Genomic DNA, 23,899 nt, shown 5'->3' with positions numbered 1-23,899 from the left:
AAATCTTATGTACAATTTACATCCAAAAATGACTTTTGATACTTAAGTACAGTAAATGTCTTATACTTTAAGACTTTTACTTAAGTAATGTTATAAAAAAGTGACTTCAACTTCTACCAAAGTCCTTTTCTGGTAAAATACTTTTACTTTTACTCAAGTATCCCTTTATACAAGACTGTTTACTCTATTTAACACCCTAGCATTCTTGTTATTGCTGGTTGGTAGCATGTTGATTAAAAAGGGACAATTAAAATACTTATTTAAAACATTTGAACATAGGAGAGAAAGGGAGAAAATGCCAGACAAATGAAACGCATTTTTATTGATGCTCTCTAAGTTGTTGTTTATGGATAAACTCAATGTTCTACAGTGGACCTTTAAAAACCTTTTTAAAACAACATTAGGCTGCAGCGGCGTGACCTGCATTCACTGTGGCACATGAAGTGTTAACTCGGTTGATGTGGGTAAAGTTTCTTCACCGTGCACATGTAGGCGTTCCTGCGCCGCTATCTGTCCCTGTCAGAGTGCGATATTTGTGCCCGCACTGCGCAGTGCCGTGTCGCTCACGCTCCGGGACCCACGCATGTCGCGAGTTATTATTTAATGATGTCTCGCATTTTAAACGTAATCAAAGTGCAGCTGCGCAGAGACGTGGCTGCGTGTCGAGGGACCGCGCGGCTGCCACTGAGGACCATCTGCTGCACTGCGAGAAAACGCGCCGAAGACAGGTTGGCAATGGCACCGTTGACATTTATTCACAAAGCGAGTCACGTGGCAGATGAGCATTTATTGAGAACTATTCATGACAAATATGATTCTTTTTTAAAATCCCTCTTAAAGTGCTTGCACGTGCGTGCGTAAAGCTGCGCAGCTGCGTGGATCCATCGTCAGCTGCGCAGCTTTACGCACGCACGTGCGTTAAATATGTGACTGACTCGTTTGATTCAGACAGTTTTTACACTTTAACAGTCAGTGGACACTGTTGCAACAATGGCACAATGTAAAAAGACACAGATACAATCTCATTACCATACATTTTCCACCCATATATATGTACATAGACAGTATAACGTGTTTTTGTTTTTTTATAAAATGCCTTATCACAGGTTTTCATGGTCACACATGAGTGTTGCCCATTTTATAGATTTTTTTTTTTTTTAATCGTTCTTTTAAGTTCTAACAGCAAGGGCTCAAAGTGTCGCTTGCACATTATCAAATTAGAACTTCTTGATCATGTCATAATTAGTGGCTTAACTTAATCGATGAGGAAATGGTTGTGTTGGATGGTAACAGGATGTCAAATGGTAACTGGTAAATGGTCTGTTTATATAGTGCATTTCTAGTCTCGATGACTATAGAAAACCACTGTTGCATTTATTTGTGACAACCTAAAATTCTCAATTATACAACCGCACTGTGATGAAACACAGCGTTTACTGTCGTCAGGTTCATCCATTTGAATTGTTTTGTCATCGTCGTGACTGAACAACAAGAAAGTAAAGGAAGAGTTCCTTGAAACTGAGTATATTTAGTATTTATAAAAACATACACAGTGTGTCTGCTGGATGTTAAAATACATTTAGATGTATTCACCTATAATACACATTACCTAACTTACAAAATCTTATATATAACAACAACATGGTTATGGCAAGAGCCATCTGATTGTGTCTGTTTTGCAAGGTTAAATCACTCTTTCCTTTCTATTTATTTCAGTATTTAAGGTGTGCCACAGTTTGAGCCACCTGACTGACAGAGAGACAATGCAGTGACTTGTATCTTTGGTTTATCAACTACCAATGTTCCTCTCACACTGAATTGACTGTTATATTTTAAACCGACATTTACATTTTAAATTTTCCTAATGCATTTCCCATTCAGAAATGATAGTAAACTGTATATTTTGGAATTCTTTGTTTAATTTTTCTCTAATTTATTGCCACATTTTAAATATAATCAATGAAAACAAACCCTTTAAAAACCAAAAAAACGTTCCTTTGTTCCTTCAGGAATGCATCGTCAGTCCTGGGAAAGCGGTGGAAGGACACGGCAGAGACCGTCGTCATCGGCGGTGGGTGCGTGGGGGTCAGCCTGGCATATCACCTGGCCAAAGGGGGCATGAAAGACGTGGTGCTGCTGGAGAAGAGCGAGCTGACAGCTGGATCCACCTGGCACGCTGTATGTCAACTGAAGTCTACTTTTTTTCTTTTTTAACAACATAATGCACTATTCTTCCCACAGCGGTTTCCCACCGGGGCAAAATAACCTATCTGTGTCCAGTATGATACTGATTAATTGATTTATCTCTAGGTAATTTTCTTCATCTGTTGATTTTTCACTGTAAAAGTTTGGATTGTTGTAGAAAAATGCACAAAACAGTTTACATAAGTGAGATATTTATGTATATATATATACTGTATATATATATATATTGTCATCAAGTATTGGCACGTACTGGATGATACCAGCTGTAAATCACACCGGTGTCCACTCATGTGTATTGCTTTATCATTTATTTCCCGCAAAATTGACATTGTTTTCTATTGAAGACGAGCTGAAACGAGTGATTGAGACTTTTCCCATAGACCTTCATTCAAATGTATTTCTTTTTTGCACCCCTTGGTGTCTAATTGCTACTTCTGTCCTCCTACCTTGGCTAACTAACTAACTTGAAGGCTTTGTCCACTTTTATACACAGACTATGGTTGTATTATAACAATGTAAAGGCTATATATAAAGAAATTAAGTATTTGGAATTGTCCGGTAGTTGAATTTATTCATTTTCTCTCACACAATCACGACCATCTTCCCTAAATTAAGAAGCTGGAGTGATAGCACTTTACATTCCATAGATTGATTTTAATTTCTTGATAAATATCAGTGCGATGTGAGTGTATGTACTTTGACTTTCTGGTCATGTTATTAATGTGTGATCTGACAGCTGGTGTACTAGGAAATCAGAGCATGTGCTGTTTGTTCCTCAATTGTCTCATTTAGTGAATGTGTTTACAACCACGTCTTGACCCACTTTCCCCTCTGCACTGGCCCTCATGCAGTCACAGGCGCTTCACTGTGACACTATTACCACATGGTAAAACTTTAGTGCTTTACTTTCACAAGTATGTTACCAGAAAATGACTTGGGTAGAAGTTGAAGTCACTTTTTATAGTATTAATGAAGTAAAAGTCTTAAAGTATATGACATTTACTGTTCCTAAATATCAAAAGTTGTTAGGATTGAGCCATGGTAGCTCAGTGGTAGGGTGAGTTGTCTTTCAACTGGAAGGTTGTGGGTTCAATTCCTGGCTCGGCTGGTCTGTGTCCTTGAGCAAGACACTTACTAAATATAGTTAGAGGAAATGTAGTGGAGTAAAAGTCAAAGCTAGAAATATAAATATAAAGAATTTTGAAGTTAGTACACTGGTTACTTTTAAACACAATTCTTTTAGATGGAAACCATTAATTTAAGGTATCAGCTCCATGTCCCGTGTCACCTGCTGCACACAGGAAGTTATTAATTTCTTGTCAGGACAGACTTCATTGTGTGAAGCGCCCACAAAAAGTTTCAGAAGTGAATTCTTTTGCTCTTAAACAGCTGCTTGTTGAGGCTTCTTGTGCCCGCCTGCCCCTGCGCTGCTGCTGCTGTATACACACAAATGCTCCCTCGGTCAGGTCTGATAGTTTTGCTCGACAGACTCAGCAGAAAAATACGATTACGTTGTTTATGGTCGAATGATAAAACCAAAAAAATTACCAAAACTTACACTCTACGGTGATGTGAATGGTGAAGGTGAACAGCATGAATTATAGGGAAGTGAATTTAAAGGCAAGGCTTACTCTTACTCTTCACAATGACTGCAACACGATAAAGAGAGTGAATTATATGGACCAGGAAGAAACTGTTGGAGTCAGTCATTGTACTTGGAAATACCTGGACACAGCCAACGCTGAAGACATTTCACAGCTGCAGGACAGATTTTGGACTGAAGCTCTAAAGGTTAAAGTTAAAAACCAGACTCTCATTATTTGTTATGGTCAGTTCTAGCTGCTTATGTTAAAAGTGTACAACGTAGGAATAATATCAGGTTTGGAGGAGACAAACTGTGGAGAATTCATCAGCAAAGACCCAGATAATGTTTCCTTCAGTAGTCGGTAGAGTACAAAATGGAGCAAAAACAAAAAGGGACAATGTGGGCTATGGTGAAAGGACAATATAAAATTTAACCAAAGTTTAAAGTTTAACTTGGTGGTAAAAGATACAAAAATCACAAAAAATAGAAACAAATAAGCTTTATTCCATCACAGATCAGATCCACACAGATAATAATTCATACAGAATTATTATCATTGCTTTTTTCAGTGCCTTGTGCAATAATATTGTGCATCATCGTCACCATGGTAAGTTGTGTTTTCTGCATTTCAGGCTGGTTTGACAACATATTACCACCCCGGCATCAACCTCAAGAAAGTCCACTATGACAGCATTAAACTGTACGAGAGTCTGGAGGCTGAAACTGGACAGGTGAGACGCTTTCGCTCGTCTGCCGGGACTCGGATGTGAAGAGAGGGTGTGGCCACGTGTTGTGCGCTAATATTGTTGTGTCACGTTGTCCTTCTCTGCAGGCGGTGGGCTTTCACCAGCCGGGCAGTGTCCGTATTGCCTCGACGGCGGCTCGCGTGGATGAGATGAGATACCAGATGACCCGCACGCACTGGCACGTGACGCCACAGTCCATGATCGGACCTGAAAGAGTCCAAGAGCTTTTCCCTCTGGTCAACGTAGACAAGGTGTGTATGAATTATTGACAGATTGGCTTGTAAGCTACAGTTTTTTTTTGTTTGTTTGTTTTTTTTTGCGTTTTTTCAAAATAAAAGGTCTTTCAGACTCTGATAATCAATAAAATATATTACCAAATGACCCAAGGACCGGTGAGGCTGCAATTACGGCTAAAATTCAGTCTTTTACTTTTACGTATTGACAATCAGGAAATGATATTGAGTGTAACTTGTACCCTTCTGTGTAATTCTAGGTGCTGGCAGGTCTGTACACCCCTGAAGACGGCCACATTGACCCGTACTCTCTGACTATGGCTCTGGCTGCGGGGGCTCGTATGTACGGCGCACAGATCTACAACCCTGCCCCCGTCACTGCCCTCAAACCAACCGCTGATGGCAAGTGGGACGTGGAGACTCCTCATGGAACAATCCGTGCCAATCGGATCGTCAACTCTGCAGGTTTGTAGTTCATCGGGGGCAAATCCTGTACACTGATAGAGCTTTTCTCTTTTGGGTGTGTACATATTAGGGGTCCTCATGCTATACGATAATCAATGCTCCAGGGCAAATATCGATATTGGAATGAACAAATTAAGGAAGTCCCTGCCAGTTTTGCTCACTGGCTGTTGCTACTTCATGCTTCCTTGAGGTGACACTGCTCTAATGAATGAAGGGAACTTGGTGCGTAAGTTACCTGGCTGAAGAACAAAAGAGTTTACGGCGGGATAATAGTGTAGAAAGCTACGTTAAGAGATGCTCCAGCTACGTTCAACACATAGACTTTATGCACTTCGTCCTCTATGTTGTGAATAAGTCGAGAAATCCTGCACTTTTAACTTTTTACGGACAATTAGTTTTCTTCAGTCGTGATGCATCGCTTTATGATTGTCTTGCAGGATATTGATTATCACAGAATGGTTGTATTGTGATATTATTGGTATCGTGGACCGTGTATCGTGAGGTACCGTGTGATTCCCACCCCCTAGAACATAAGTTGTAGGCCACCATTGCTATAATGACCATATAGTATGATTCAATTTGATCAATTATCACTCTATTGGAACATATTTTTCAGCTTATTGAATAATAATATGACCCTGTCTGGAGTTGAACCCAAAATTAACCTGTTTGTCCTGCGATTTTCATGCATTACATTCACACATTGTATCAGTTAAACTCATTGATAGTTCATATATAAAACTTATGCAGTGGTACAAGGACATTTAGTGCCAAATTAAACAGAAATGAAACGGTTATATATTATAATTGTTGGCCTCTCATGGATTATTTGCTGAGGGGTCATCCTGAGGGAAGGTGCTATTTGATTTGTTGTTGCTTTAAATCATTGTGTTTTGATTGAGTTTTTAATTTGTATTACTATTATTATTATTATTATTATTATTATTAATAATAATAATAATAATAATAATAATAATAATAATAATTTATTATTAGTTTCTAATCCTTTGTATTTGTATACATTTGTTTGCCCGCTCAGGCGACTACTGTGCTACTCATGGACACTTACATTAGATTACTGTAATGTAAGAAAATAAAAAAATATATGATTATTTAAAAACAAACATAAACCCACACAATCATCTGAGAGATTAGCTGAAAAAGAATCCATTGAGAAACGCCTGAAAATGACAAATCCTGATTCAAGAATATTTATAATCAATAGCACGCGTTGATTTGATTTTCATGTGATCATTCTGATCCAATAACGAGTGAGTGACACAAGTCTCTTGTCTGACCTGGACATCCCAAAGTCACTGCTCTATAAAACACGTTATCTTGTTATTATACAGCAGCAGCAGGAGACCTTTGCCCACACTGACCACTGCTCGCCGAGTTCAGAGAAAAGAGCGGCTTGGCTTGAACCGGGTCAGACCAGTTCTAGGGGGAATTTGTTGACACTTGCTGTTGCTTTTCAAGTGTTTGCTTTAGTCTCTGCAGCCCCCCCACCTCACCCACTGTAGAAGATATTGTATAACGCTTAATTGTTTTTATTTACAGGTGCAATGGCAAATGATATACCAAGCCAGATAATTAGGAAATATATGTAAAACAATAAAATAATACATGTCCTGTCCAAGACAGGCAGCAGTGTGTACACTGTAGGTTAGGGCACAGATACACAACATAATAAATCATATCAGATATACTTGAATTAAATGACTTAAAATGTACACAATCTACTGAAAATATACAACCGTGATATATATAATAACATAATCATCTAATTATTCAATAAAAATCAATAAAGTGCAGTTAGGCAACACATCTACAGCCCTTTGTTTCAGTTCATTTAAAAACATTTAAAAAGATTTTTCAGTTCAGTTCAGGTTAATCGTGTTCCAGGAGGAAGGAGCAGATAAAACGGTGATATAAAGAGAGAACAACAATAGTTCCGCCAAAGATCCAGGGATCAATGTCTTCTGCCGTGTGTCGACAGTAATCACTATCAGAATCAGTTTTTATTGCCAAGTACTTTTTAAACATAAAGATTAAAGAAGTATCAGGAACAATATCAAGGCAAATTAGGTTAAGACAAAAAACAAAAGAACTAAATGTCATAAAATGTATACATATATTTATATATATATATATTTATATATATACATTTAATGTATTCATATACAATCAAAGAAAGTATAATGCAATAATAATGTTGCAATTCTATATTTTTAAGGAGAAATAAATGGATCTAAAGAGTCAGTCCTGATTAAGAACTCAAACTTTGCTGAGACTTTTCTCTCTTTTTGAAAGCAGTTTAGTTACTTTTCTCTGATTTTATTTCGTCTGATTCTTCCTCCCGTCATCTCTTGTGGGTGTGAGATGATTTGTCGTGCATGTCACAGTCAGAATGTTATAGGATGATATTTGGTCTGCCTGTTGGTGTCCTCTGGTATGTATGTGTGTATATACTGTATATATATATATATATATATATATATATATATATATATATATATATATATACACAGGGTATATAGTAGTCGAAGTAGTAGTGACACATAGTGGGTATCAAATGGCTTTCTCTGTGCTCTGAAGTCGCAGTGTGTAGACTTCACTTGGCACCAAAATTGAACTTACATTTGTCAAAGGGCTCCTGATATAAATATAAAAAGCTCATTCTGCAGTAATGAAAAACAGCAACACATACATGTACAGTCGGGCGATTTGTATACTTGACGAGTGATTTCGTCTTAAACCTACATGTTGTGCAAAAACAGTGCTTTGATGGTGTCCGCAGTGCAAATGTCACGTCACACTTGACTGTAAAACGCCATCATTAAAACACCCGTGTATCAAACGGCTCATTCATATGTCGCTGCTCCACTTTTTCTCCCTGAATCTGCACATTCTGTTCTCTGGTTGAAGCCAGTTACGGTGTGGGGGCTCCGCTGACCCTTTGCCCTCTCTTGCACCTGATAGCCAATCCAAGCTGGCCATCACTGTCAATTTCCTCCAATCTTTAGGCAGCAGCACATGCACTCCTCCCGACACTCGCTTTTTACGTCGCTCTCGTCTCACGCCTGAAACTAATGTCAACGAGTTTGCAGTTGATCTGTTGGTTGGTTTTTTTTTTAGGCGACACACGTGTGTTTGTTTGCTTGTAAGTTTGTGAAGTGAAGTGCCAATACTCGATTTATCCATATGAGGCGTGTGTCTGTATGTTTTACTAAACCAATAATAACACTGTGATGTTCACAACTATCTATTATTGAAATATTTAGTCCACATTAACCCTTAGAACGCAGAGCATTTTGGCTGCTTTTTTCCATTACTATGTTAAAACATACAGTATATACAGAGGTTATAAGAATGTGCAATATAGAGTGTCTTATATCCTTTTTTTTTCAGCACAACCCAGGCAATCTGATAAAAAAAAATATATTTTCACCAACTATACAAACACACCTGAGCAAAAAGAAAAACGCTCTATTTTCTGACGTCTGCACAATTATTGCTACTTTATATCACTACTAAAAATGGGGTATAATATGAATAAACAATTTGACTCAACAACACGTAAAAAGACGAATAAACCCACAGCCTTAATGGAAAAAAGCAGTAGAAATGCTCTGTGTTGTCAGGATTATACACAAATGTGGCAAGAAGGCAGTGATTATAACTCAACGTGAGTGGAAAAATTCAAATGCTACAGATATTAGACACCAGACTCTCAAGAGAATGGGTAATTGTCACATAGCGCACCCTGAGAAATGATTATTCTGATATGCGCATGGTTTGTTTTTGTCTCTATGTGGAGTTTGTGCCAGTGATTTAATTGTTGCCGTGGTAAAGCAGCAAGAAGCGAATGCATTGTGCTCAGATGCCATTTTTAAAACCCACAAAACTCCCCAAGCAACAATCTGTAGTTGGACTCTTCTCTTTCTTGGCCCTCGTATAGTTCCACATTCTCCATCACCAATTAAAACAGAGCTTCATCCAGATCCACAGAGCCTAAGAAAAGGTCAAAGGTCATCATTCTTAGAATGGGAAGGCAACTGCAAATCAGTACATTTTATCATCAGTGTTTAAATGCTCTTTATTTATTGTTAAGGTTAATGATTCCCAACCTCCACCACATCATTCAACACCCTTAACTCTATAGCAGATCAACTTATATTATATATGGACGAGTAACGTTTAACTTGTTTTAATAACCGATTAATCATTTTTTTTGATTGTTTAAAGATAAAAGAAAGTCTTGTGATTTCATCTTCTTAAATCTGGTTTCTTTGTCCCACTATAAAGGTAGATTTGCCATGTTGAGGTTTCTTAAAATTCTGTAATTTATTTATTTTATTACTTAGTTTGGTAGTCAGAGACAACGGGGAAAAAAAAGTTACAATAACATAAAACCCCCGCTACTGTAACATAAATACAATATACAGAACATTAACTTAATGTAATGTATATTGTGACTTAACTCACTTTAACAGCACAGTGACAAAGTTGTAAAAGAAAGGTGCTTAATTATTATTATTATTATTATTATTATTATTATTATTATTATTTAATTCATTATAATTTTTCATTTGTTTCGATCACATACTCTAGTTTATACAGTAGAGCAGTATTTCTGATTTTCCTCCAAGTACCAACAGAGGAAGCCCGCGTACCACTGGCGGTACACATCCCACAGTTTGAGAAGCAGCAGGAATTCAGAGTTTGTTTCATTTTGACTGCACTTGTTGACTCGGTGCACTATTCCAGTACAAGCGAGTGAATGGGCCCAGTGTGCAGGCAGCTGTAAACATGTGCTCCTGAACTGCTCGCCTTCACCAAGATGTGGTGTTTATGCATCCCCACCCCGTCCTTCACTGTGGGACAAAGGTCACACGTGGAGCTTATATTACACAGCCTGGATATAAATGGACATAAGGTTCATTTTAATAGAATGCATAATACTCTAAAGTATATCAAGAAGAGTGCATTTAAACTTTGAATTGAGGTTGTTTTCGTGGAACACTGTTATGTATACACATTGCTCTTGCAACACACAGCTGAAGATAAGCAGTATTGATTAACAGGTCCTCATGGTCCAGGTGACTCTGGTCACAGGGGCTAAATTGGCACATGCCTGTATTGATTTTTGTTGCGTTCAAATGCCTACTTATAGATTCAGAACACACTATTTGCACTGTGGACATTAGTATACCAAACAGCTTATGCTATATATTCTATTCCCGTCTCTTCCTCTCGAGTCAAGCCAAGCCAAGCCAAGCCATGCTAGAACTGTATAATGGAACAGTGCGGCCACACCAAGGAATGTTAATGTCAACTTTTATTTATATAGCATTTAAAGCAACCCTAGTTGGCCAAGGTGCTTTCACAGGCACAACAAACACACGGGTAAAAACAAATCAAAAAGCCAACATTTTGAAATAAAATAAAATAATAAAGAGGCAGCACCATAGAAAAAGGCAAGATGATGATAATAACAATAATAATTTATATTGAAGGATTGCAGCTCAAAGTGCTTCACAATAAAAGGAGAATAAAATTAAAAAGCAAATACAACAATAAAACACAACACAAGAAAAAGTCTAAAGTAAAAAAGTAAAAACGCTGTTTTAACTTTAAAATAAACTAAAAATGCAAATAAAAAACACACATGGTGGATTAAAAAGGAGCCAGTTGAAGGCTAGAGTTTTAAGTCTTCTTTTAAAGATGTCTAGTGAGCTATCTTCACTGATATCTATGAGTAGTGTGTTCCAAAGTTTAGGGGACGTTCTGGATGAGCTGAAGTCTGTCAGTGGTTTTCTTTGGGAATAAATACATGACAATAGTCAAGTCTGCTGTCCAGATGTCCAGCAAAAGAGGTGTGTTTTCCGGAGGGACTTAAAGGTTTCTAGCGTCTGGGCTGTTCTCACGTGAGAAGGTAGACTTTATTCCAGGCACTGAAAAGGCTCAGTCACTGCTGCTTTTGTATCTTGTTGTAGGAACATCCAGGAGCAACTGTTTGGAGGATCTCGTTACTCTGTCAGGAGTCTGGAGGTGTATCAAATCACACATTTAAGTTGAGGCCAGCCCATTTAAAACCTTAAAAACAAGCAATAAACAAAATGAGAAATTGAGAATTACAGTTGTCCAGTCTTAAAAGTAGTAGTAAAGTACATGAATAACGCTCTCAAAGACTTTGTCGAAGAGGTAGGGTTTTATCTTTGTCAAGAGATGTAACTAGAAACCCCCCCGATCTGTTTGTCCAGTTTTGTCCAGGAGCTGTCAAAAATCACGCCAAGATTTCTGGCAGAAGAACAGGCAAAATTAGTTAAAGTGCGTGGACACAGTTTTCTACTCGTCCAAAAACAACAATTTCTCTCTTGTTTTCATTTAAATTCAGGGAATTTAATTCCATCCAGGATTAAATATCAGTTATACAATTTATTAGGGACTGAAAAGGATCTTTGCTAACATAATTCTGGTTATCATCTGCAAAACGATGGAGCAGCATGTACAGCACAAAGAATGTGGCCCAAGATAGAAGTCTGTAAGATATTAAGATTGGTGAGATGTATTTTATTTGATATTTTGTTGACTGGTTAGTTGGTTGGTAGGGGTGTTTAATGACCGTTAGCATTTGCCATCATCTGGATTCTTCTTTCTTCTGAATTTTTCCTCGTGTTGTTGACTAAGGCAGGGAAAGATAAGCTTGACCTCATTTTGAAATATTTAGTTTGGATAACAGAATGGAAATGGCAGTTGAAGCCAAGATGTTGTGTGAAATATGATGCTGGGATTTCTGGCTTGTGTTGGTGCAGATAGATGAGGATGAAGCAACTCAGTTATGTGGGATATTTGAGCATATTTCAGCTTATTGCTTTCTTTTTCTTTCTGTTTTTGTAGCTGCTCTCATTAGCTTTGTATTTTAGATACACGTACATGTTTTCATTCCCTCTTAGTGAACCTGCTGAACATAGTAGAGACCCAAACAGAGCTAAAAGAAAACTGAAAAAGAGAGAGAATGACATTAACTTGAAGTGAACCATCCCAATGTTGTTATTCTTGTCAATATTTCTGTCAGCTGACTTTTATTTCAGCCTCATTTTGCAGCTGCACGTGAGAGGATTTACTGTTTCTTAAAGCCAAACCCCATGGCAAGATACTGTCTTATACTGTGCACCTGAATAATATCCTGTTTGGTCACAAACAAATAAAATGTGCTTTGACGCTGTGCCTTTGGGCAACATTTGGTTGTAGTTTATCTGCCCTTTTGCCCTTTTACTTTTGTGCCGTCCTTGAAACGCAAAGATGGTAATGGGGAGAATTCTTGTGGTCACCGCCCTTCAAAGTCTTTTCCTGTGGCTGACACGACAATATTTCTGTGAGAGTTTGTCCATCTGTCTGAGTGCTGTATATCTTGATGCTGGTAGTCTGAACGTGTACATACTTCTAATCTGTTGGTACATAGGTCTTGTCTAGTTTGCAGTAGATGTATTATTTCAATATAATTTGACCAAAAGTCAGAGATGTCAGGGCTGGGTTTCTGCCCTCTGTGCAGATATTCCGTCATCCTCATGTGGACAAATCTGCACACACACATCGAGTCCCAATACTCCAGTTGGTTGTTCGCCATTGTTTTTGTCAATAGAGACATCGTAGAAGATGGTAACCATGGAAACTTGCTCAAGGTTATATGCGAAAGTCTGCCGGTAACCACTCATGCACATATGTCTGCTACTTTTCTATACTGAGCTAAAGCATGAACCATAAAGCATAACAACTGCCTTTGCTGCTTTGCCTTGGTGCCACGCTGGCAAAAACTCTTTAAGCTACAGTTTGGCTATGCACCCATTCATACAGCCACATCTACTGTATATGCAGCACACACTACCAAAAGGGTTTTTTGGGTTCAGTGTCTTGCCCAATGACATTTTAGCACACACAGGAGGAGCCGGGGATGGAACTTCGGCCTTTCTGCTCTCTCTTTTAAGTCAGAGTCATGGGAAACTGCTGTGAGTGAGATGAAAACATCAATACTAATTTTGTTTTCCGCTTGTTTACATCTAAACACTCATATGTAAGCTACTCTTTACCCATTGTTGACATATTTAAACTGAATGTGTTTGTCTAAATTTACCAAGTGATGCATGCCCACCACAGAGAGTGCTGCCGTAGTTGATCCCACTTGTGTTTGTTTTCAGGATTCTGGGCCAGGGAAGTGGGTCAGATGATTGGGTACGAACACCCAACCATCCCTGTGCATCACCAGTACGTAGTGACCGCAACAGTTCCAGAGGTGAAGGCTCTGAAAAAGGAACTGGCGGTCATCAGAGACTTGGAGGGCTCTTACTACTTGCGTCAGGAGAGAGACGGTCTGCTGTTTGGCCCATATGAACAGATGGAGAAGATGGTGCTTCAGGACTCCTGGGTCCGAGACGGTGTTCCTCCAGGTCTGGATTAAGCTGTGTCCACTCTTTTGGATTTAGTACCTGTCGTTTACATGTTAACGTATCCTTCCATTGTGTGTTCCGCTGCAGGCTTTGGTAAAGAGCTGTTTGAGTCGGACCTTGACAGGATAATGGAGCATGTGGAGATGGCCATGGACATGGTCCCCGTGCTGAAGAAAGCGGACATTATCAACATCGTGTCTGGACCAATCACATACACCCCTGACCTGCTGCCCATGGTGGGACCACAACAGGGAGTTCGCAACTACTGGAATGCTATTGGCTTTGGGTATGTGTGGGACTTAAGGTCTAGTGTGTAAGAATTAGTGACATCTAAAGCATGGGTCAGGCTTTATGCATCGGAGTGTCCACAGAGGTCTGTGTGATCCCCTTTTTTGTGGTGGTCAGCACCAAACCTTACCACGACTCCACGCAGAGTGTATGCACCAGCTGCACATGCTCCATGCACAACGGTTGGTGGCATGTTCAACACATAGCATTTAAAGAATACAAGGAGACGAACTCCTGGTGAGGAATCACCACGACTCAATGGGAACGTGAGATTAATTCTGCATGTGTGGAATGCTTCATTTGACATGGGCCCTCGTTTTAGTACGATCAGAACTACGGGCATGTACAAGAATGCAGAAATGTGAAGCAGCTATTCGTGGATGTGGAATGCGGTAAGTAAGTATGACCCGGCCCTAATGGTGAGAGTGCAGAGTGTATCAGGGAACTACGGTGGTGTACCACTAAGAATGTTGTTTTTCATTACTCGCAGATAAAAGAAATAAAGAATAAAAGAAAGTGACTTATTGTGACATGCAGAAGGTAAAGTTAAATCCGTGTTTTCCAAGCTTTTTTAATGGGGAACCGCGCACAATTTGTACTGTGACAAGTGTGCACAATATAAAGCTTCTTCTTTTATTGACAAGGTTTGAAAAATGAGACAAATGAAGTTTGTTTAGGGTGATAAAAAAATTCTCTTGTGACTTTGTCTCCCCAAAGAAAAATGCAGGGGTGTGTCTACTGGAGGAACGTGTGGACTTTGGTCCCCACTTAAGTGTGTACTTAAGTGGGGACCAAAGTCCTCAAACGTCGTTGTTCGTCAGTATTTGTAGAGAACACGAACATATTGTTAAACTCCCTTGTTCAACAAACATGCACAGAAGCGACGTTCACCTGCTGTGGTCACAGCAAAAGCGTGCATGAGTCCGTGTCCATTGGAGGAGTTAGTTCTATCTTCTCCTCACATATTCTGGCCAATACATTTTATGTGGGACCAAAGTCCGCAAATGTGGCGGTTTGTCAGTGTTTGTACAAAATAATAACGTAAAAATAAACGGTGATAAAGTGTTCTAAGCTTTTTTTTTTTTTTTTTTTTTTTAATCATTACAGCGATTGAGGAGGGGTTATGTTAACCCTAGGATATTGACCCTAATTTAAAAGCTTCTGAGTCCTTGTTATACAATGGTTCTGTCTGACCGAGCGAGTGGGCCACACGAGTACACATGGAATCAGATTTTTTCGAAGTTATCATTTTGAAGAGGAGAGATTTTGTATTTGCTGAAAGGCTGGGGAAATAAGATCTGCTAATTTTTTGGTCACCCCCCCCCCCCCCCCCCCCCAAAAAAAAATGTTTTTTTAAATGCTACTTTGTATTTAGCATTTATTTTGTTTCGTTCATTTTTTTTTAAAACGGTTACATTCCAATCTTGTCCCTTGTGTGTTCAGGTACGGTGTTATCCACGCTGGTGGTATTGGCAAATTCCTCAGTGACTGGATCAGGAATGGAGAGCCTCCCTACGACCTGATCGAGTGTGACCCCAACCGCTATGGCAGATGGGCGGATGTGCCTTTCATGTGTGCCAAAGCCCGAGAATCCTACGGCTTCAACAACGTGGGTAAGGTCGATGTAAGATGATCTCTCATTCATTGGGTTAAAACTTCTTCAGTTACATTGAAAAAAAACAAAAAACTGCTTAACTCTGTGCTGCCCTGCAGTCGGTTACCCCAAAGAGGAGCGCTTTGCCGGCCGCCCAACCAGCCGAACAAGTGGCGTTTACGAGCTGCTGAAAGACAAAGGCTCCATGGGCTTTCATACTGGCTGGGAACAGCCACACTGGTTCCACAAACCTGGAGATGACACTGGATACAAGTAATGCCTCATCATGAGTCTCTTTTGTTGAGAAACTGCATGTGCAAGTATTTCAGACCTGAATATAGCCAACATTTAGAAATTTGAACAAGATGTTTTGGCTTTTGTTATGTAACTGCTTTCACTTTAATTGCCATTGCTGTCCTCCAGCCAGATCACTCAGATTCCTGCTCTAGATCCACACCACATCCACCTTCCTGTTTTTTTTCCTTCACTGCTATGAGAGAAGGATAATGCAGTGGTGGCTCTTGAATACCAATGCATAAAGAAGGAAGCAACAATAGTCAGTCAACAGCAGGAACTCTAAATGCATGCATATACTGTATATTATTATTATTATTATTATTATTATTAATAACATAAATATACATAAATGCTGAGTCTGTGCAGAAAGACATGATTGAAGACCAAACAGTCGCCTCTTACTTCACACTGCACCATTTAGATGTGTAAATAGCACTCAGAACCAACACTGTGGGATGTTTAATTCGAGGCCGAAAGTTGCCAGAGAGGCGAGTTGTCAAACATTGTGGTAGACATGTGGAAACACAGAATAATATTCCCCATTAATGGGATGACTTACTTTCGCTCCTCCGCCGCAAAATCCGCTTGCGTTTCAGTCTATTTCGGATCAGGCACAATAAAATAACCTCTTCAGTGGTCACCGTGTTTGTTGATGCGTGCAACTTGGCACTCGGCACTGCCCTCAAGAGGAAGTATTGCGTAACGTCCATGCCAGCACAAAGGATGCACGGAGGTATGTAGAGTAGTGACTGGACGGATGTAAAACAGACAGAAATGGAGCAGAAATGAACTTGTTAGTAACTGCAGTGAGAACGTCTCATCTGAATTTTCATTAAAAACTGCTTGAGATGAGTTTCTTACCAGTACAAATGCAGCGGTCATAATCTTGCTATATAATGCCATTTCCAACATTTTAAATGGCTGTAGGGCTGGTTCACACTTAAACATATCTCAATAACATGGATTGACATGAAACTTGGGATATGCACAGGATGATTTGGGAAGCCTTTTGAGCAGGTTGACATTGATTGGATCCATGTTCCTTTAATGAATCATTATAGTAACTGTGGATGTTGCGCCAGTGCCAGGTAAAATGTTAAATGAGACTTTGCTTCATGATGATCAAATATCTGCAAAAAATGTATTACATTAATCAACAACAACCTTAGTTATGTTTAAGTTGTCGTAATATTAAAGAACATGGAAAACAAATCTTTTTACACATGTTTTGGAGGTCTTACATTTAAGGACTCATTTGAGTTCCCTTAAACCTAGCCCTAATTTAGTGGTGACCTAACAAAATAACTAATGTCTTCCTTGGACCATAACCTCCATCCTCAGAAAATGTCAACAAAATCCATCTTTACTTTTTTAAGTAATGCTGAACACAAACCGACAGGCAAACAGACGAATAATGTCCAAAACCAACTCCTTGACGGATGTAATTTGTAAAATGACTCTGATTATGACCTCAGAAAATCACAGAGTCAGCTGACCTTGTGTCATTGGGCGCATCGTTCCACCAGTGCGTGAGAGTCATGTGGGGTTCATGGCGTTATTGAGATGCGATGAGGAGCAGATGACAAGATGCATTCAGCGAATCTGGCAAAATTCATCATGTCTTGCATGGTCCTCAGTTTACTCTGCTCAGAGGAGGAGCTTCAAGATGCCTTCAAGAATAAATGCAAACACACATACAGTCCACTCACCAAATGCTTGCTGCTTTTGTCCTTGTTACTCATTTGAAATTTGGAATGAGATCTAAAGATCCACACATTGTGCTCGTTCCTAGGCCCAGTTTCCGTCGCACAAACTGGTTTGGACCCGTTGGTAGAGAGTGTAAGCTGATCATGGAGAAGGTGGGAGTGATCGATCTGACTCCTTTTGGCAAGTTCATTGTGAAGGGGAAGGACTCACTGAAGCTGCTGGACCGCCTCTTTGCTAACACCATGCCGAAGGTAGAGACCCGATGTGCTGAAGTGCCCGTGAATGTTGGGGTTAGAGGTCAACTGCTTCGGGATGCAGGATGTGTGCTTGCAGATTAAATTGAACTAGTTCTAGTAATTAGATGATCGTTAACCATTTAAAACTGAAGTTTACAGCACCAAAATAATCAGATGACATGATAAGAAAATACTTACGACAGGGTAAATTTGCAATGTTCATGTTGGGTTATTTAATCTTTTAGTGAGCTGCTTCAAGTTATTGTTGTTTTTTTAATTGATTTGTTTGGTACAAAGTTCCTGACTCCTCTCAGACTTTTGTTTTTCTCAGACATAAACTTTGAATTTTAAATTAAGACCAGTCGTGACCACATCTGCTTTATATGTATAAATCATTGCTGTATAACAATAAAGCAGATAATTTGTAGCCAACAATTGTTTCAGCTGCTATCCCTAACTGTAGCCCCTTTAGGCTAAAGTTAGGCACATGGATATGACACAACAGGGAGAAGCGATGTGATTAAAAGGTGGTAGAGATGTCGCCGAGTTGTCTGTCCACAAATTCCCTAAAGAATTACCGACCCCCACGTTCAGAGGAGTTGGTCAGAAAAGCTTTATTTTATTTATTTATCTTTTATTATTTGATTTACTTTATTATTTAGCTTTTTTTTGGTTTAAAGGCTGCATCACCAGTGGCATATCGCTAAAAGTGTGATCGAGTTATGACAGGTTTGATCCAGCTGGAGACTGGACATAAACTGCACAGTACAACCTTAAGAGGCTGCACATGGTCCTGTCAGTCACTTCATCCCATGCCAAACACCTGTCAGACAGTCTGAGAGTGAACAAATGCTGACACAGCACTGATCTGCTTCAATGTTTATGATTGGCTATGGTCAGGTAACAGCAATGACATCATGTTTAGATGATTAGGTAATGAAAATAATCATTATAAGTTTACAGGTCTCATTCATTTGTTCTGTTCTTTTAGTAAGAAGGTAGCGTTCCCTTGTAGTGTGATCTTTTTAGAATGATTTTTAAAGCTCTTTTTAGGTCAAAATAAACTGTCTTTAACAGGCGTAAAATTCTGTACAGCTAGCAGCAGTCATGCTGTACCGATGGAGAGGTCATGTGGTGTAAGCCCATATTTTACCTCACGTATATAACTTGATTTGTGATTGATTTAGTTCAGTATTACCCCCAAAAAAGGAACATGTATAATGAATAACGATCAACAGCTTTTAGTCCCCTCTTGCCCCGGATCCCCAAAAATCTGTGGACTCACCCCTGCCTTTTTACCACCTTACCACCTGCTCACGCACAACACTGCTGATAGTTCGACGTCCATCACTTAAATCCATCCTCTCTCTGACTCGGTGTCTTTTTACCTGTGTGTCTTTTTTAGGTGGGCCTGACTAATATCAGCCACATGTTGACGCCCACTGGGAAGGTTTTTGCTGAGGTCACCATCACCCAGCTGACACCCGGAGAGTTCCTGCTCATCACTGGCTCGGGGTCAGAACTACATGACCTCAGGTGAGAGCAGCTAAGAGCCAGTGATTTTTCCCTCAGGAGTAGGTCGAGGTCAAAAGTGAGCTCAAATCTAGGGCTTTTGTGTCCTCAGGTGTACACAAACACAAACACTTGTCCAAATCCATGTGTTGGATGGAAAATACTGTAATATGTTGTCATATGCCAAGCCATACTGCTTTTACAATAGATTCACTGACTTTGTGCATAGACGTATGGGGCCCTGCCAGTTTTAAGTGTCCTATCAACATCTTGCACATGGAACATAGTGTTGTGTGTGTGCGACAGTGAAGCAAACACACACACACATAGTATTGCTGTGCTGAATAAGTTACTGCAGGAACCTAAAACCTCCGAGCAGCTGTTGACGCGACGCCTCTCCATTTGCTCCAATCGGAAGGCAGAAGATTAAACCATTCATGTCCATTCCTTCACTCTAACCGAGGCTTTGACCACAGCTCAGGGCGAATGAGGAAGGTTTGATGCTATCTAGTGACCTCTAGTGGTGACAGGGTTAGACTACACAAAGTATAGGATTTTGAAGACTCAAAATGAACTCAAATGACACTGAACATCCAGTCTGGTCAGGAGGGACCAGTCAGCCCAAGACAACTTGACTCTAATAGAAGATATAATGCATTTAGTTGTCTTGAATTATGCTGAAACATGTTAGAAGTTAAGAAAAGGGAGATGCTAAAATGATGTTATATTAAAATGTCTTTGTTATGCTTGTGTTTCAAACTCTAGGTGGATCGAGGCAGAGGCCGCAGATGGCGGATATGATGTCGACATCAGCAACGTGACGGATGAAATCGGCGTGCTGGGAATCGCAGGTCCAAACTCGCGCAAAGTCCTCCAGAAACTGACCGACGAGGACATGAGCGACGCAGGATTCAAATTCCTTCACTGCAAGTCCATCAAGCTTGGCGGCATTCCTCTCCGCGCCATCCGAATTTCCTACACCGGTAATAAGTGCGCCGTCGGACAACTTAGGTCCCAGAAACTGTTGTTCCTTGAGACACACACAAAGACGTGATTGACTCAGCCATCACCTGTCTCACCTGCTGTGGAGAAGACGTGTGTCCAGGGTCCTGCGCCACAAGAACATCATATCAAGATGTTTATATCCGGTTATCTGGGTGCAAAATTGGAGTGTGTGCCACTTATAACTTCTAACTTTCTTTGTTGCCCCAAAGGAACAGGAAACATTTTGAACCTACATTTGAATGCAGATTTCACACAATAGTCCCAGACTGTATGGATCTCTATGGATGGGCCGCCCCAGCATTCACAGTATACCATATGTGTTGTGTGCTTGTACAGGTGAGCTCGGCTGGGAACTGTACATTGACCAGAAGAACATGGCAGCTGTGTACGAGGCCATGATGGAAGCAGGAAAAGATGAAGGCATTGATAATTTTGGCACCTACGCGATAGCCTCCCTCAGATTGGAGAAAGGCTTTAGAGGCTGGGGAGCTGAGGTAAGCACACACACACACACACACACACAAACACATGCTTACTTCTTTTTATATCTCAGTGAGGACACATCATAGACATAATGCATGTTCTAGCCCCTTACTCTAACCTTAGTCATCACGACTAACCCTAAAACCACATCCTAACTCTGAAAAAGGCAATTTAAAGTTGTCAAATTTCCCACAAGCTCCAAATGTCCTCACAAAGATATGTTTTCTTGGAAGTCCAAACACACAAACAACTGTTAGGAAAATGCAATGTGTCACAGGCGGAAACTTGTTGATCTTTACAGATGAACTGTGACACCAATCCTCTGGAGGCCGGCCTGGATTATTTCATCAAACTAAACAAGGTAAACCACTGGTCTTGTTTTTGGAGTTGGGCATGAACTCGGTTGAATTGGACGCATTGAGATAAAGGTCACTGGTTCGAATCCCGGTCCGGGATGCTTGCACGCTGCTTGTGTGTTTTGTGAGTTTGCAAATGTCAAACTTCTCTATTTTTCTTCCCAGTCTAGGAGAAGAGTATTTTTTTAACCTGCATGTCTGTCTTCAACTTCCTCTCCATTTTTAGCCGTCTGTTCTTGAATGCATCTCCACTTTTAGACGGGGAGTGAGGCTAAGGTGTGGTCAAGTGCAGCGTTTCTGACCCACAGCTGAAGCTGCTGTGTAGAGGCGACCGAATATCTAGTGCTATGATTTTGAAGGGTTGTACTACTGTTTGCATGTTCTCCCTGTGTGTGTGTGTGTGGGGGGGGTTTCTCCAACAGTACAAAACTGAGTGCTTCCCTTAGACAGCACTTAACAAAGGGCTTTTGTGTAACCAAGTGGACAACAATGCTTTCGCAAACTTGGCACTGTGTAAATTTTTCAAAAATACTCAGTGATATATCTCTAACTGTGTGTGTGTGTGTGTGTCCAGCCGGCTGACTTCATCGGCAAAGCGGCGCTTCAGGAGATTAAAGCCAAAGGCCTGAAGAGGAAGCTGTCCTACATCGCAGTAGATACAGACAACATTGATCCAGAGGGCAATGAGACTGTCTGGCTCAATGGCAAGGTCAGTGTCAATTGAAGCCCTCACTAATGTCCTCTGTTCAACACGTGCTGCTGTGGTGGGTTATTTCCAGGCCACTGTAACTCAGCTGCCGTCCATCATGTTTGTCTCCAGGTGGTCGGCAACACGACGTCCGGAGCCTACAGCTACAGCAGCCAGCAGAGCCTGGCGTTTGCATACCTGCCCCTGGAGCTGTGTTCTGTGGGCCAGAAGGTGGAGGTGGAACTGCTGGGGAGGAAATACCCGGCCATGGTCATCCAGGAACCCTTAGTCCTCACCGAGCCCACAAGGACCCGGCTGCAGAAGAAAGCAAAGAGTAAAGCATAAGCAGCAACTGGTCCTGGATCAGTTTGTCACCGGCGAATAAAGAACGATGCCACTGTGAATTATGAATGAGAGTGTGAGAGGGTGATGGGTTAAAGGTGTGAAGGGAAACGAATCATGTGCAGTCAGTGCCGTGTCCTGCGGAACACCAACCATGTGACGGTTCAGAGTGGCTAAACAATGGCCTTTTACAGTAACACAAACTGCTGCATGATGCCTTTGTGCCACAGTGTCTTAAAATGTTGGAAGAGTAATTACATTTTTTATTGTAATTCCATGGTTTACAGGTGAATTTGTTTTGAGGGGCGAGGGAAATCCACTTGTTGCTCAAATTGCGGCACATTTCATTGTTACAGGAGCACTGTGACAAAAATAAAATACAAATAGCCTAAAGAAACAGAATGTTTGCAAACTTCAAAATCAGCTCATTATGTATATAAATTGGTGTACATTCATACCTTGATAATTAAAGCAATGCACACACTGTCTTGCGACTCCCTCCTCCCTCCTCCATCCTGTCCGTCTCCCCACTTCCTCCTACTTGAAGCATTTACTGTTCCTGTGCGATGACAATAAAGGCTTTCTATTCTATTGCTTTGTAATTTTGTCCCGTCATGGCGTCTTTTTCCCAGAAACTCCATCTTTATTTCAACAAGACATTGTCTGTTAAATAAAGGTTTGAGTGAATTAATAAATTACACAGTTTACTTTTTGTAAACCATCTGTAAGATATTTCTAGGCCAGACTCCTCCCATTTCTGTTTAATACAATATGATGTAAGAGTTTTTGGATTTTGTGGGGCTTTGTAAATTTGTGATACGAGGTGTTTGTTGCCGCCTTTAGCCTTATACTGTATGTATCAATTAATATGTTGATCACGGGTCATGGACCACGCGGTGGGTGTAGTGGTTAGCTCTTTTGCCTATGCAGCAAGGGTTTGCGACCCGGTCGGCACAAGGGCTTTTCAGCATGGAGTTTGCATGTTCTCCCCATGTGCCGTCGTGGGTTATTAATTCACCCCATGAAGTGGGAGTGAAGTATTGTCTGTAGTGGCTCTGTGTGTCTGTTTGTGTTTCCGCACTTGGCAATATGACCAACAGAGGGCGACAGAGGCTTGGTGCGTGTCTGCCATCTCTGATTGCCTTGTTGTCTCTGGTTTCCTCTCACAGATTATTTGAGGATTAGGGGAAACTGGACATTCTAAATTGACTGTGAGAGCGGATTGTTGTTTGTCTCTTTCTGTGGCTGTGTGTGGTGGACTGGTGACTTGTCAAGGGTGTACGCCGCTTTTCGCCCTATGTCCACATGGTGACCCTCATGTGGCATAAAGTGGTAGAAAATGAATGAGTGAGGTTTGGGTCATTATTCACTGATTGTTTAATTTCTTTGTTGAAATGATCCCTTACCTGGAGATACCTGGCAAAATAATTTCTCCCCAAATTGTATGCACTTAAAGCACATGTGTCAAACTGGTGGCCCGGGGGCCACATGTGGCCCTCCAATCGATTACATTTTTATAATAGTAATAAGACATTCGGTTGTAATCATTGTTTTATTAAATGTATTACACTCAACATGAAATTACATATATTTAAGCTGTTTTAATCACAATTATCCTCGTCATTATTTGCTAAATTTTCAATTTAATTCTCTGTTTTTGTGCATCATAATTTTTTTTTATTGTGAATCATTTTATATCAAAACAAG

The 23,899-nt window shown here is 40.3% G+C and overlaps 1 protein-coding gene across 1 annotated transcript; it reads left to right on the top strand.

Annotated features, from left to right (window-relative positions):
- The first annotated feature begins 514 nt into the window (after positions 1-514).
- On the top strand, positions 515-22,783 carry dmgdh (dimethylglycine dehydrogenase). Its single transcript, XM_058618124.1, has 16 exons — positions 515-728; positions 2,010-2,178; positions 4,423-4,521; positions 4,623-4,787; positions 5,030-5,234; positions 13,436-13,684; positions 13,772-13,970; positions 15,416-15,585; positions 15,686-15,839; positions 17,656-17,821; positions 19,212-19,342; positions 20,084-20,301; positions 20,660-20,817; positions 21,108-21,167; positions 21,737-21,871; positions 21,983-22,783. Exons 1-16 carry the CDS (start codon positions 604-606, stop codon positions 22,193-22,195), a joined length of 2,616 nt encoding a protein of 871 aa, XP_058474107.1. The 5' UTR covers positions 515-603; the 3' UTR covers positions 22,196-22,783.
- The last annotated feature ends 1,116 nt before the right edge of the window (positions 22,784-23,899 follow it).

This window comes from Solea solea, chromosome 19 (genome assembly GCF_958295425.1).
Source record: "Solea solea chromosome 19, fSolSol10.1, whole genome shotgun sequence".
In the NCBI taxonomy this organism is placed as follows: domain Eukaryota; kingdom Metazoa; phylum Chordata; class Actinopteri; order Pleuronectiformes; family Soleidae; genus Solea; species Solea solea.
The sequence above is the reverse complement of the archived record's forward strand: the minus strand, read 5'-3'. Positions and strand labels throughout refer to the sequence as shown.